The sequence below is a fragment of the Amblyomma americanum genome, chromosome 8 (assembly GCF_052857255.1).
Source record: "Amblyomma americanum isolate KBUSLIRL-KWMA chromosome 8, ASM5285725v1, whole genome shotgun sequence".
Taxonomy (NCBI): domain Eukaryota; kingdom Metazoa; phylum Arthropoda; class Arachnida; order Ixodida; family Ixodidae; genus Amblyomma; species Amblyomma americanum.
In genome coordinates this window covers 61,394,455-61,408,339 of record NC_135504.1, presented here as the reverse complement: position 1 = coordinate 61,408,339, position 13,885 = coordinate 61,394,455, and the positions used below count along the sequence as shown (strand labels likewise).

General features: G+C 47.8%; 2 protein-coding genes across 4 annotated transcripts in view; both read right to left on the bottom strand.

Moving 5' to 3' along the window:
- LOC144101764 (AP-4 complex accessory subunit Tepsin-like) overlaps nt 1–13,885 on the bottom strand; it is a 349,149-nt gene that overhangs the window by 114,421 nt on the left and 220,843 nt on the right. For all 3 annotated transcript variants that reach the window (XR_013308057.1, XR_013308058.1, XM_077634952.1), the window contains exons 2-5: nt 13,778–13,843; nt 6,508–6,580; nt 4,446–4,540; nt 1,625–1,718 (exon numbers count right to left, since the gene is read on the bottom strand). Coding sequence is in view for 1 of the 3 variants with exons in the window: in XM_077634952.1 (XP_077491078.1) it covers nt 1,625–1,718; nt 4,446–4,540; nt 6,508–6,580; nt 13,778–13,819 (304 nt within the window). In the remaining 2 variants the exon portion in view is untranslated. The remainder of the gene's footprint in view (nt 1–1,624; nt 1,719–4,445; nt 4,541–6,507; nt 6,581–13,777; nt 13,844–13,885) is intronic.
- Nucleotides 7,094–13,839, bottom strand: Pez (protein tyrosine phosphatase non-receptor pez). The gene has a single exon (XM_077634951.1). It carries the CDS (start codon nt 13,258–13,260, stop codon nt 9,901–9,903), a length of 3,360 nt encoding a protein of 1,119 aa, XP_077491077.1. The 5' UTR covers nt 13,261–13,839; the 3' UTR covers nt 7,094–9,900.

Sequence of the window (13,885 nt, the reverse complement as noted above, 5' to 3'; positions counted from 1 at the left end):
GTTAACCTCCAAGTGTGCTAGCCTCACATGTGAGTACAGTCAAACCCGGATATATCGAACTCGTAAAAAAACGGGAATCACTTCGATATATCGTGTAATTCGAAATACAACTTTTAACAAATTTGGCAATGTACAAACCGCACCTCAGTAAAAAGCATTCTTTATTTGATAAAAACATGTACGGTGGGACTATTAATGCGAGAAATAGTCGTTGATCTTCTTCTGCTTTTTGATTTTGAAAGCATTATTAAGCATGCACTTCTCAACGTTATCGAGCGACTGAGAACAGCTGAGCCCACAGCCTTCTATTGACTCACAGTGACGGGCCTTAGCCCTAATGTCGGCCTTATTTTTCAAAATCGTACTCAGCGTGCTTCTGGGGATGCTGTACGCTGCGGCGACATCCGACTTATTTTCTCCGCGCTCAACTCTTCTGATGATCTCCAGCTTTGAAGATATGGTTAGGTTCTGTCGCTTCACAGCAGCCATCTTTCACGAAGCGGACGAGCTCACCGCTCCCACAAAGCAACGAAGCACACGGAACAAAGCAGTCGCAATGGCAGTCGCGCGAGTCACATACCAGAATGCAGGCGCACGTGGCTGCGAGTAAACAGAGTGCGCGGTCGAACCACTTCTGCTAGGGGTGGCTGGGTGGCTGTCTGAGGGAGCGAGAGCAGCGCTGGGACTATTTATAGCAGCGCCGTGCGAGCGCTGTTGGGCTAAACCACTTTGGCCAAGTGGGGGGGGGGGGGGGGGGGGGGGGGGGGATGGATGTTGGCGCAGCTCGCCCGGCCGCCACGCGGGAAAGCCAACTTCTGGAGCAGTTTTGCGCGGCTTGAAGTTCGATATATCAAGCGCGGCTGCTATTTTTGTTCGATATATTAGTATTTTTTGCTATATATTCTCATTTTAGCAATACAATGTTCATAAATTGTTCGATATACGGGGTAATTCGATGTAAACGGGTTCGATATAGTCGGGTTTGACTGTACTAGCAAGATACAACTGCTCTAAACTTCCTTCTTCAAGGATACTGGTAAGCTGATGTTCATGACCGGACAGACACTTCTTTGTCTGAGTCAACTAACATTTCATTTCTAAGTTCAAAATAATAAGCTTTCCTATTCACGGACAGTACAAGTACTACTAGTCTGGACACGAGCACAGAGCAATTGAAAGGTGAGCCAAATTAATTCACGTTACAAGAACAACGGTAAACTGTGTACACACACTGCAGTATGTGTTAGACACGTGCTCAGATAATATGTCTAATGCATGGTACAGACAAGAGGTGCAGAAACGTAGCAACAAAGTGAGCACCTATGGACAGCAGGTAATGGAGAGAAATGCACAAAACTACAAGGGGAGCAATGAAAGGGAAAAGTTTAAACAAGGCTGACGTAATAGCCCTGCACAAAACTGTTAAGTCTTTACTAGTACAGCCCTTAAGTCTGAGAGGGAATAACGTATATTTGTGGATAATGGCTGCAATAACAATAATGACCATAAAAGTAATGAGAATAAATTAAGGCATGCCAGTGTCTTGCAGCATTTTTCACTGCCTGTAGGGAGACCACAGGCTGGCTTAGGAGGCTTCCTAACTTGGAAACCGCGCTTCACTCACTTGCCACAGACCGGACAGCTGCGTCCTTCCTGGACAGGATGGCCCGTACGCTAGTGTGGCCATCAGTGAGAACATGTTGCAGAACTCTCAGGCACTGTGGGAAAAGTTCAGGAAGAGGAATAGAGAACACTAATTAATGCATGACCAGCCACTCTACCATAACACTGCTACTAAAAAAAACAACAAACTTCTCTATGTAATCACTCCTGAGGAAGAAGATCCACTATAGCTGTAACTGAAGATATGCAAAAAAATACAGAAACCCTAGCGTGCCACACCGATATAAATTAGGCAGCAATTGAAATCGTCCGAAAGTTTCAAATGGTGGGAAAATCACTTTTCAACACAAATGACACACCACGCAAGTTTGTTCTCCCACAGGATGGCTTCAGCACCCCCACAATGAATGATAGAAAGTCCTCGCAACAGGGTCCCTTCATCTTTACAGCCAAGTGTATTCTAATTTATATCACATAGGTGTCCCAGTTGAAAGTTGTGCCCACGATGGCCATCTCAACTATGAATCTATAAGCTTGCAAGACGGCAGCAAGAAGGACAGTCTAGACATCACAAATACCAGGTTTGTCTGGTGTGTAGCTGATAGCTCGTTTCTGGTATATGTCTGGTCTGCTAATCTATGTGCATGTCATGTTTAGATAGCAGTGCTGTCCTCTCGACTGCTCAACTGCAACGGGGTGCATGATTGCGCAGACGTGCCCCTACCTACAAGGTGATTTGTTCTGTTACAGGTCTTTATTTTTAAAAAATATTACATCTGTGCTTCCCAGCTCAGCGCATTAATCAGCGTGACTTGATTGGCGTTAGTGACCTAGAGGTCTGAAGCGGCAGGCCAATTTTAACGTTTCATAAATGATGGCCTGGTTGGGCACCTCACAGGCCCATTTTGGCGTCTGCAGGATCATATGCATAGATGGCCTTCCTTAAATTAAGATTTTTGGTTCAATCGTGTTCCCGGCACACTTCACGGACTCCAGGGTCTGCTTGCACGAAGCAAATAGTCAGGTTCCTAGTGTTGTCTTATTCATAGTCTAAACCCTCCCTTGGTTTTGAGGAAAGGAAGGGTACATAAATGGCTCCTTGGGTCAGTGGACACCTCAGTAGCACTTTCAGGTAGCGGTGGTGTCAGCCTAACATGTTACACATAATACGTTACATGGCTGCCATTGCACACCCAATCTACTAAATGGCTTGTACAGAGCTATCACAGCTTTCACTGTAATACAGCAGGAGATAGGTCAGTGCAGTCTGGCAGTTCAATTATAGAGCAAGGCAGACATTGTACATGTGATGGAGCTCGAATGAAATATGATGAATTAACTTAAACCAACTAATCAGCTTTTTCCATTTCTGGCTTTAGGGCACAAAATTACACTGCGAAATTGAAGGCCGTCAACATTGAAGGCAAGACCAGCACTTTGCTTTTCTGAATCGGCATTGTGGTTTGAAATACTGAGCGTCAGAAATACGCTTTTGTAAGCTTGTCGAGTTCGGTTTCCCACATTGCACATTTACAAAATGGCGCCACTCTCCTTTCTAATGCAGCAAGTACAAATGAATTTTATATATTTTATGATGTTGAAGATGAAAACGTGATATTGGCGACAATAACGCATGCAGCAAAGCATTTTGAGGATGAAAAAGAAACCATTCTTCACAGAATCCCTAATACAACAATGCATTCCAAATGCCCAATGTATGTCGACGCCTTGTATTTGGTAACATCAACTGCTGCCTAACTTATTTCCATTTGACAAACACTCTGCGGTGAGTCATAGCTATTCGTTACAAGTAACAAAACAACTCCAAGCTCAGAATTCTTGGCACTTACAATGCTTAGCATAGTGATTACTCGGCTAACGGATAGCAGTCAATGCTGAGGTAAAAAATTTATGTTGGAGCTCATTGCCAAATGGCCAAATAGCTTTTCACCATTCCTGCCAACAAAAATCCTTTTGAAAATTTCTGACCTCCTTCTGGCAATCATGCAAATTAGTTACTTGATATTTTTTTCACTGTCAATCAGAAGCATAGCACTCAAACAATGTCAATGAAATAAACCAAGCATGAAGACAGAAGGAATAAATGAGCTCGCATCCCACACATAAGGCCTCTTGTCATACAGTGGCTGCACTTTCAGAAACTTAGATGAGCCTCCGAGACTTTGAACACGCTGTTCAGATATCTGACAGCATCAAAGCGCAACTATTAGAGCAAGAGATCGCAGTGGTGGTGAATGCCACTGCTGTATGAATGAAATGAAGATTTTTTCAGTTTATTCATCTTGTACTTCATTTTAATGTCTTCTGTGCGTATATTATCATGTTTTTCTACCTCCTTTGGTATTTCATTTTTTTAACAATGACTGCCTTGAGAGAATAATAAATAAATCCGCCATATAATACATCATGTTTCCAGACCGCAGACATAGAACTTCATTTAAACAAGATACCGAGTCTTTAAACAAGATACCGAGTCATACTATCACTGTAAAGTCTGCTTCTTTTGTGTCGCACTCACACAATGTTACCACAACAGTGTCAATAAGATAAAAGATGACATCCATAGCTGCTAGTGAGCATTGCCCCTTGTCTGTTTGGCCAGCCCCTCTTACCTTTAACATTTTTTAACATGCAGAACCAACTCATCCAGCATTAAGCTTTACTATTCTTGCATCACTACTGAATGCAAGTGGCAAATAGCCTCCAATAATTACAGCCTCAGAACATGGCAAAGAGAATTGTGGTTTCTCTGCATGCAGCGCATATGAAATTGAAGCAAAGAACGAAGCCACTAGACCAACCTTCACTTTTGTCGGTGGTGGCCCTTCTAGTAATGCACCGAGCAGGTAGTCCACAACTTGTTCGGAGTGCTGACCATCGTTTTCCAAGGTCATGGCTGTTTTTGTTTTTTCCGTTGAGGAAAATGACAGTGCTACCCCGAACGCCACATGAAATTTCCAGAATTACAGCCTTTTAGTGTGAATGTACTGGCAAATGCCGAAACCTTTTTTCTGCCCAGCACAAAATGATCCACACGTAGCAAATATTATTCACTGCCAGAGATGCTGGATGCTAACAATTTATTATTGCACGGTATTCAAGTGGATTCACAGAGCAAAAATCTAGCTTCAGTGTACTATCTGCTGTGTGCTGGACCAAATTTGTTGCAGATGTGCTGCTGACGATGAGAACTTCATGACTGTTTCAACGTACACATCACGTTGCTTCTTAACTCAAACCAACATAATTCGAACAGCCAGTTTATTCAAACGCTTTAACCCTGTGAACATCAAGTGTGTTACAAAGAAGATTCTATTAACTCACATGTGCCGAAACTTCCGAAATTTGAAAAAGTTAATGATTTTTTGTTTAAAATGCTTGCATCCCTTCACTGTTCAGATTAATCCTTTTTTTAGAGGAAATATTTTTCTCGACGCCGACTAAGCCACCCTACAATGAGGCTACTAGGCAAATTCGCTACCTGTTACTTGTGGTAAAGCTTCAAACATTCCACATTGACTCTAAAATCACATTTCTCATCACGTGCGGCAGTTTCCTTAAGACAATGCACAAAAATTATTTGTTCTTCCTGCAGAATTACAGTGTAGTCGACGGGGTCAAATTTAGAAAATTGTACCCAGAGAAAACAGGCGCATTTTTCTGAACGCACACAACACAACCCTTGCACAGGAAAAGTTTAGATCCTCTTGAACTTATGCTAGCCTTGTATAATTCGAACCACGCTTCCACGTGTCGGCACCCTTCAAGTCTGCATTATCACTGCATTATCACTGCAAGTCTGCATTATCAGACAAAGCCGCACCCCCCCCCCTGCATGCCTGTCCGAACAACAGACCAATGCACTACACCCAACACGAGCCAAGAAACTGCATACAAAAAAAAAGTGTGCAGAAAACAGCAGACAAAAGCAAAATGACAACGCAGCCAATAAAGGTATCATTATAGGCCTTAAAAGACACTTGGACTTCCGTGTTCTCTGAAGAGGCAAAGAATCAATTCTTAACTTGGTTTACATGGGCATCCTCGATTCATTAACTCATTGAACCCTTTCAGATGGTATGTGCACAGTAAAGTACTGTCGGGTAGCATATAACACTTGCGATCGCATGACTCGCTGCTCTTGTGTCGCCGTTTGGCATTTACGCCAAGCTGGAGCGCCACGCACTGAAATGAGCAAAATGATTGACATGCCTCTAAATGGAGCCAGTCACCTAGCTCCTTGTCTGTCTGGATTGCAGAAACTGCTGGGAAGTGGCACGGCAGTTAAATCTAACCGAAGCTCAAGTGTTATACACCACTTCTGTTCCCTACAGTACATTGCAAGCCCCCATCCAAATTTTGCAAACTCACATTTTTCCAAGTGTGCGTGCTGCACCTAGTAATGACTCTTCTTAAGGCCAACTGATCATTATTCATGACTGGGGAATTTTTTATTTCAGAAACGAAAGCAGGAAATGGTAGCTCTCAAAACAATGAGCTTAGCAGAACATTCCAAGACATAGTTGTATCATCGTCATTGATTTTATACCTTTTTATTTTATTTCATTAGTATGGACAAACAACTTCGTGGCCCTTCCAGGGCCCTTTTTTTCCAATTATCTTAATTATGTCACAATTAGCGCCCACTGATATCTTTTTATGCTACTGTGTACAGATCCACACAAATAAGATAGTATGTGTTCCCCATTTTGAAGCCACATAATTGACTTTCTTAAACTTCTCAGGCTATCTAGGTGGAAACTAACTATTTTTTTTAATAGAAACACCGAGCGACATCTCAAATGGTTAAACCAATTCATGCTGCAGAGCGACAACACCTCACTCGGACTGGGCAAAGGATACAGCTGATCTCCTTGTACAGGTACCCAGGCACCGGAGCATCAACATTGGACGTGGCTTCGGCCAGTGCTGGCACCTGGTGACGACATTGGGAGCAAAAATTAACAAGGAAAATGCAAAACTCAGCTGCATCTTTAGTCCCCAGTATGGCGCCTGAGCTTAAGTGGCTTGTATGCCTATGTCACTACTCTCACACGAAGCACGATCTCCGATATCCACTAGACAGTCAGACGTAAAATTTTCAGCTCCACAATGCACCACTGATTTGCTCTAGACAAATGTAATGGGGCCCACGCTACTAACCAGCATAAACTCTTCCTCTCTCTACAGCATTACTTTGTGCAGAATACAATGTTGTTACCTCGAGCACTCTCCATTTATCTCAGTTATGTGCACTTCAAGCAGAGTTCAGCATGCCACATTAATAACGTAGCCCAGTGAACTCTATGTAGAACAAAGACAAACGCAGTCATCGTGCATGAGGCGAATGTGTCCCATTCTGTTCCACCTGGACAATGATTCTCCCGACTTCATTCACAAGAACCTGAGGCAGCTGCAAGAAAATGACCGAAGAATAAATGACAAACAGTCTCGCTTGAGTAGTGACTGGAAGTCTCTGCTTTATTATCGGTGGCAACAAGGCGTTCCTTAGGAAGGCAAGGCAGAAAAAAAAAACTATCCAAAAATAGTTCTACAACTCTTTCCTCTACATCTCGTCTTCAGGAGCGCTCACTGTGTAAACAGTTTTCAACAAACAAGTGTTTCTTTGTGGACGGAGGCTACGGAACAAAAAAACACACACAGCAAGTGCGGCACGACTCTCTTATCGATCGGCGTCGTCACCCGCATATCATGCGCCATCGCTGTGTTAACAATAAGTTAAGTGCACACGGTTGTGTTAAAGTACACACAGTGACGATGATGTGCTAATGTGATCTTGCTCTGACGAAGACGCCACTAACAAATGGTTATCTGCAATCAAGATGTCTCGTTTAGAAACTGCGAGAGATGCATGCGGAGTTATGGGGCTGGCAGTATGGGACATGAAAGGAACGTGACAACGGGAAACAAGTTCTGTCCCCAACAACCCAGACCCTAAAATTTCCTACGTCCTCATGAACATGAATCAACAAACAGAAAATGAACTGAAGGAAAAACAGAGGTATACAAGCGCGTCAGCTGCCGCAATGTTACAGTCACATTCTAACATCTGCGCCGTCCACAGATTCTTAGATCTGCCGTCCACAGATTCGATTTATCACCTTCAACGCGAGTGCTGTCCAACTTGACATTTCTTCATGCCTCAAATGTTGCTACCTTGAACCAATAATAAAAAAAAACAGTAGCACATCGAAGCAGCTCAACCAACCGTGGAAAAGAAGGCCATTTGGGGAATGACGGTGTGCTGCATATAAGCGTGAACAAAAGTCACCTCCGACATCTAGAACACAACTTCTATGGCTGCAATCGTGTCTTATGTCCTTGAGCTCTGAATAACATCCCCGCCAGCATGTGTTAAGTTAGAGTGCACAATATAATAAACACAAGCATGTTCTCTGCCACAATATACTAGTGCTAACTCAGACAAAGCTAGCTTATTTTAAACAAAGCTAGTTCATTTTAAACATATCGGTCAGCCACAAGGATTCCGCATAAAGCCCCATGCAAAAGGTACCAACGTATCTGTGCACTGGAAAAAGTTGCCCAGTGCGCGCAAAAAGTTTTTTTTTGCCACAAGCATGGCGAAACCAAAGAACCTGCGATACACCTTGCTCACGCTTAAAAGGGCTCTGAAGTATCTCTCTGTCGATTTCCAGTAATGTTAGAGAACCTGTAGGGTGTCGTACAAACAATGTTGTCCTAAAAGAACATTTCCTGAAGACGATGGGAGCATAGATAATAGGGCGTACAATATTTAGCTGCCTCTGTTTCGCTGCACTTGAATTCCCTTTTCTGCTTCGCTTTTGATTGGCGCTTTTGAGAGCACTGCCTCATTCAGCAAGATGTCTGGTCAGCTCTCACATCATAGTGTCATCACCAGCATGACATCACTATGACTTCACTATGATGTCATGATGGCCGTGACATGCGAGCCATAAGAAAGGAAGGATACCTCAATACCTGTGTTTCATATTTTTGTGCGCACTACATGCTCCCACATAAGACAGTGCATCCTGATGTTTCTGATGGCACAGCCTAATGCATTAACTCGCCAAGCTCTAAGGGCAGTTCAGTGCCCTTTTAAAGCTCCCAGTGTCGGCATCCTGCTGGCTGCGGAGATTACGACTAAGCGGTCAAAAAGGCCCCGGAGAAAAGGCACCAGTGTACTTTGGCTGCGTCAAAAGTATCCCAGTGCAGCCATGAACACTCAATTACTATTATTATTATAAATGTGACCGCACACTGCAATAACAGTGGCAAGCACTAAACATCACGTGCCAGAGGAGGGACTTCAGTGCCTTAAGGGGATCACTGCAGCCCACTTCTTACCACATGACAACAGTTTCACAGCCTGCGCATTTTCATCACTTTGCAAAGACGCACTTCCAAGAAATATGCCAGGAGAAGAGTCCCAAAAAAGAATGCTGCCCCGCAGCAAACAGGTGAAAGTTGCGAGGGCACTGCACAACTGTTTGCCGAATTTCACGCAAATGAGACATTATGCGTTGACGACAATCGGGACAATCTGCATTGTCATGTGTTCAGACCTCCTTAAATGTGTCTGTAGAAGGCGCTGTGGAGTTTGCAGTCCACTGGGGGCCAGAAAGCTGGATGTGCATGATGCTGAGGCGTCACAATTGCGACAGTGTCTAGAGACCAACATAACCACTGCAGCTCTTCACTTCCCATCACCCAACAACTTAACACCTCAGCAGCCTATTCTTAAACACTGCCGTAATACACGGTAAGAAATGTCAGTATCTGGGTATTGGCCTTTGATGTCTCGCAGGCAAGGATACTTGAAAGACATATCAGCATTGTAGTTCTTCAGCTGAGACTTGGCCGCAAAGGTTAACGGGAATGCTTTACATCTACCAGTATAAATGGAGATTACTTTGGATAAAACCACGTCAGCTTTTGACCTGGGGACGTCTGAGGACCTGAACCGGACTTCTGACATCCAACTCACAAGAGCGTCAGATCTGCAGGTAGTGTGTCAGTGCTTTGCAACTATAAAGGCCGTAGATGATTAATGCCTGTCAGATGGCACAGATCTTTGAAGATACCTCGCCACTCGATGCACAACAAGGTCAAAGCAGAAGGCAGGATGCTCGGATTCCACGGCTGCTGGACATTGACTGTTGCGATGAGCAACGATCTCATTTCGATCGAAGCATCGGCCTCTTTCTTGCATTCCAGGGCATTCAAGAATGAACTGCATGAAAGCACTCAAGGTCATATAAGCCGAGAGTTCCGTAGATACCTTATCAGCACCTGGTACACAAACTTGTATTGCGCAAGAGTCTGGACGCTAAGCATGCGCTGCATTCGAACAGAGCTCAGCACGTGCGGCACGTCCACCGGAACATTGTGGTCCAGGCAGAACAGCAGGATATCACACAAAATAACCACACCTGACCGTCCTACACCAGCAGTGCAATGGACCACCATGGGTGTGTTGCGTGTCCTCAGAAGTCGCTGGTCTCCAGAAGCCAACCTACGCACCGTGTCCACTTCTTCCATAAACCCAAGGAAACCCTGGATGTCGCCTGGTGTGCCATGGTCAGGCCAGTCCGTGTACCGAAGATGCCAGACATTCCGGTGGCTACAGGCAACGCCTTGGGACCGGCTCAGGACCAACGATGTAGTCACAGCCACAGCAGATGACACAGCACCTTTCCTTGTAACCCGGTACTCCCCGAACGAAAGCGCCGCATCATCGCCATCAGCCGTTGGCCAGTACTGAAAGCACTTTTCATGTCCGTGTTCATCTTCTGTTTCGGTCAGCATCACCACTACACCAACGTGGTTCTCCCAGATCATCTGCCAGAAGCTCTTGGCAGTCTCGCGTGTGGGCCCCTGAGCGGCAATGTAAAAGCGTTGGCTGTCACCGACGCTTGCAGAGACATGCGATGCATTGATGTAGCCCGTCCTGTTGTCAGGTGTCGGAGTCAGCCGCACACGGTTCTCCTCGTATGGAAGGACATCGCTGAAGCGATTACGTGATGAGTTTTCAGTGAGCAGCGCTGTCGTGAAGTCGGCATTAGGCTTACGCTTAGTAATACGTTCAAACTCAAGGAAGACCTGACCGTCCTCCAGCCGGTTCTCAAGGACCTGCTCAGGCCGCAGTTCTTTAGACACATTGGGTGATGGGGTCTCATGCCCCACACTTCCTTGGTCGCCAGTGGCAAGCTGATCAGGCTGCGCCACAGTCAGGGTTAGGCCATTCATGGCTGCCACCATCATCGGTCCCAAAGGATGTGACGGAGATGCTTCTTCGATTGGAGGTTCTCGCTTCTCCTCTGTCACCTGCTTTCTAGGGGGCACCACGGGGGTGGCGTCCACTGGCTTGACTGCTGTTGCCACCTGCTCTCGTGTTGTAGGTGAGCTCACGTACACCTGGATCCTCTGTGGCTGGGCTACCCCAGACACCTGCGCATTCCATGACTCACCGACTGGAACGTATGTAGGTAGTACCGGTCTTGGTGGCTCCACAATTGACCTGAGGGACTCTGACATTAAACTTCCGTTGACTGCCGCCTGGTAATGAGGCAAGCTTGGCTCAGATCCCTGTATGGTGCTTTGGCTGAGATGGCGGCGTGATACCAGGTCAGGGCTTGCACTGGCTCGAAGCTGGTGATGGTTGCGTGTCAAGTCCGGCGTGCTAGCACTTGGACGCTGTGCATAGGGGTACGGAGGAGGTGGCTTGTACTGATAGTTCAGGTGCATGTTGGCAAACAGCTGTGCTGGGTTAACCTCATATGAGAGTCCCTGAGATGTCAACTCGGGTGTGCTGTATGTGTGCAACGGTGGAGCAAGCAGTGGTGGTGCTCTGCCATGCGCAGAACCATCAATGCGGCTGTTGTTGTTGGCAAGGTCACCAAAAGACATGGAGTCACCGAGTTCGGTTAAATCGGCAAAGTTGCCATAGTGCATATAGGACAAGGGTGGAAGCAGTGGGTTACAAGAGCGTGGCAAACTTATGTCAAGCTCATTCGTGGCTGCCGATGTTGCCATGGCAGGCTGCTGGTGGTACACTTGACTGCTCTGCCCAGTTTCCAGAGGAAGGTCGTTGAGGCTACAGCTTGTGACACCGTACTTTGTGAGGACTGCAGTCTCATAGTCAGGTGCCTGTCGGTACGATGGCAGCAGCGCACGTCGCAGATCAGTTGCACTTTCCGAGCTACGTGGGAGGCTCACATACGATTGGTGCACACTGTTCACCTGTCGGTTGACTTCATTAAGCACAGGAATGTGTTCTCTGGATGCAACGACGCTGTCAGTGACAGGCTGAGGGCTATTTGTGAGGTGGTGGTCATAGCCGTTGTGGTTAGGGTCGACCAAATCACCAGTGCTTCCAGGAAATGTGTAGTTTTCACTATTCCTCGTTTCCGTGTGGTAAACTCCCAGCTCGTCAAGCGACTCCCGGCTCTCCCCAACGTCACTTGCACGTCCCTTCCCACCGCCCTCTGCATCCAGAGCAGACGACCAATGGAAGCTTTCGCCAATACTAACTCCACTGACACTCACTGCACGTGTGTAGGTGTCTCCGCCACTCATGCCCCCCGGCATTGCCACCGCGTCGTTCATGCTCATGAAAAACCCGTGCTGCTGCACGCACATCTTCCAGATGTACTTAGCAGTGCTGACGTCTTCCAGATGGAACTGTGCAGAGTGTGCAGATTCACGACCCACTATCTTGAAGCACCGCTTGTGGTGGATAAGGTCCACAATCTCGCTCCAGCGGTACACCATCAGCTGCTGCTGTTCTTCAGCAGGCATCTGCGTAGCTGGCTGTGAAGATTCGGAGACGGTGGGTCGACGTACGTGTCGGGCGGTCACCCCCAGAACCGAGACGCCCAGGACCGTGTCGGCGCCCGCGGCGTCGCGCACTTCGAACCGTTCCTCGCCGTACCCTTCGAGTCTTTGCACAGTCTGGATGTAGTAGAGCTCGGCGGTCGCATGGTCCAGGCCCTGAAGGCTCCGGTGGGCTCGCACGATCTCGTCCAGGAGGGCAGCCTCCTCTTCCTCATTCTCGCAAGCCAGCAACACCGACTTGGGCAGCAGGGCGAAGTTGCGCAGGTACTCGGCCGTGTGGTGTTCGGGCCTGTGGTCCCCGAACTCGGCCTGGAGGCTGTAGCTGGCCAGCTGGATCGCCTCGCGGCGCTCGCACGGCAGCTTGCCCTCGATGACGTCACTCTTAAGCTGACAGAAGTAGTAGTAGCGCGTCACGTCGCTGTGCAGCAGTCGGCGCGCCTGCGCGTCCGGCACGTAGAACATGACGCCCAGGTGCAGGGCGCAACCGTCGCGCGCGGACGCGCACGCGCCGTGTTTGTCGAGCTGCTTCTTGAGCGGTCGCTCGAGGTCCACCCATCGCTGCTGACCGTCCCGGGTCTGGTAGCGCAGGCCGAAGTACTCGGGCTGAGTGATCTGAAGCCGCTGGCAGACGTTCTGCAGGCACTCGCGACCCACGGTGCGCGACGAGACGATGCACTCGAGAGTCGCGTTCTCCAGGTGCCGGACGGCGATGACGCAGAGGCTCTTGGAGACGACGCTATAGTGCTTGCTCTTCTTGAGCTTGATCCGGAACGGCATCGTGCTTGTGGTCCGCTCGTCGGCGCAGTCGTCGGTCCTGGTGCGGTCGTGGCGAAGCGCATCTTTCGCCGCTTACGGCATGCCACGCGCGGCGGTGGCTGGCTGCTCCACTACCAGCGCCGTGAAAACGCGCGGATGACGAGTCACTGCTGTGGGGGCAACGCCTCTGCGCCTCCGATTACCGCAGCGCTTGGGAATGCTGCCGCAGAGCTACGACGCAGCAGCAGCAACAGCGCCGATAGGCCTAGCGCTGTCATGGGGCGTAGGAGGATGGGCGCCCCAGCGACGACGACGCTGCTTGTTTGTGATCGGCCCCGCCGCCGTAAACTCGTTCTTTGTTCGGCGTTTTTTTTCTCCCCTCCCCGACTCCGCTGCTAGGGTGGTCGGCCGCGGTAGCTCGCGCACGGACGGAAGGAAATCGACACTCCGGGCGTCGCGCCGAGGCAGCGACGCAAAAAAAGGAGGATCGGGCGGTGTTTGCACGGCTAAGCGGAAGGCTTCGTCAGGAAATGTATACCTTTTTGAGAAAACTCAGGTCCTCTTTCAGCGCCGCTTTCATTTTGCTTGCTTTCCGTGGGTCCCAAGAGCGGAACACAGGACGGCCCACCTAGATTGGGCTTATTTT

Coding starts and splice junctions, on each gene's coding strand:
- Pez (XM_077634951.1), bottom strand. CDS start 13,260: ATGCCGTTCCGGATCAAGCTCAAGAAGAGCAAGCACTATAGCGTCGTC.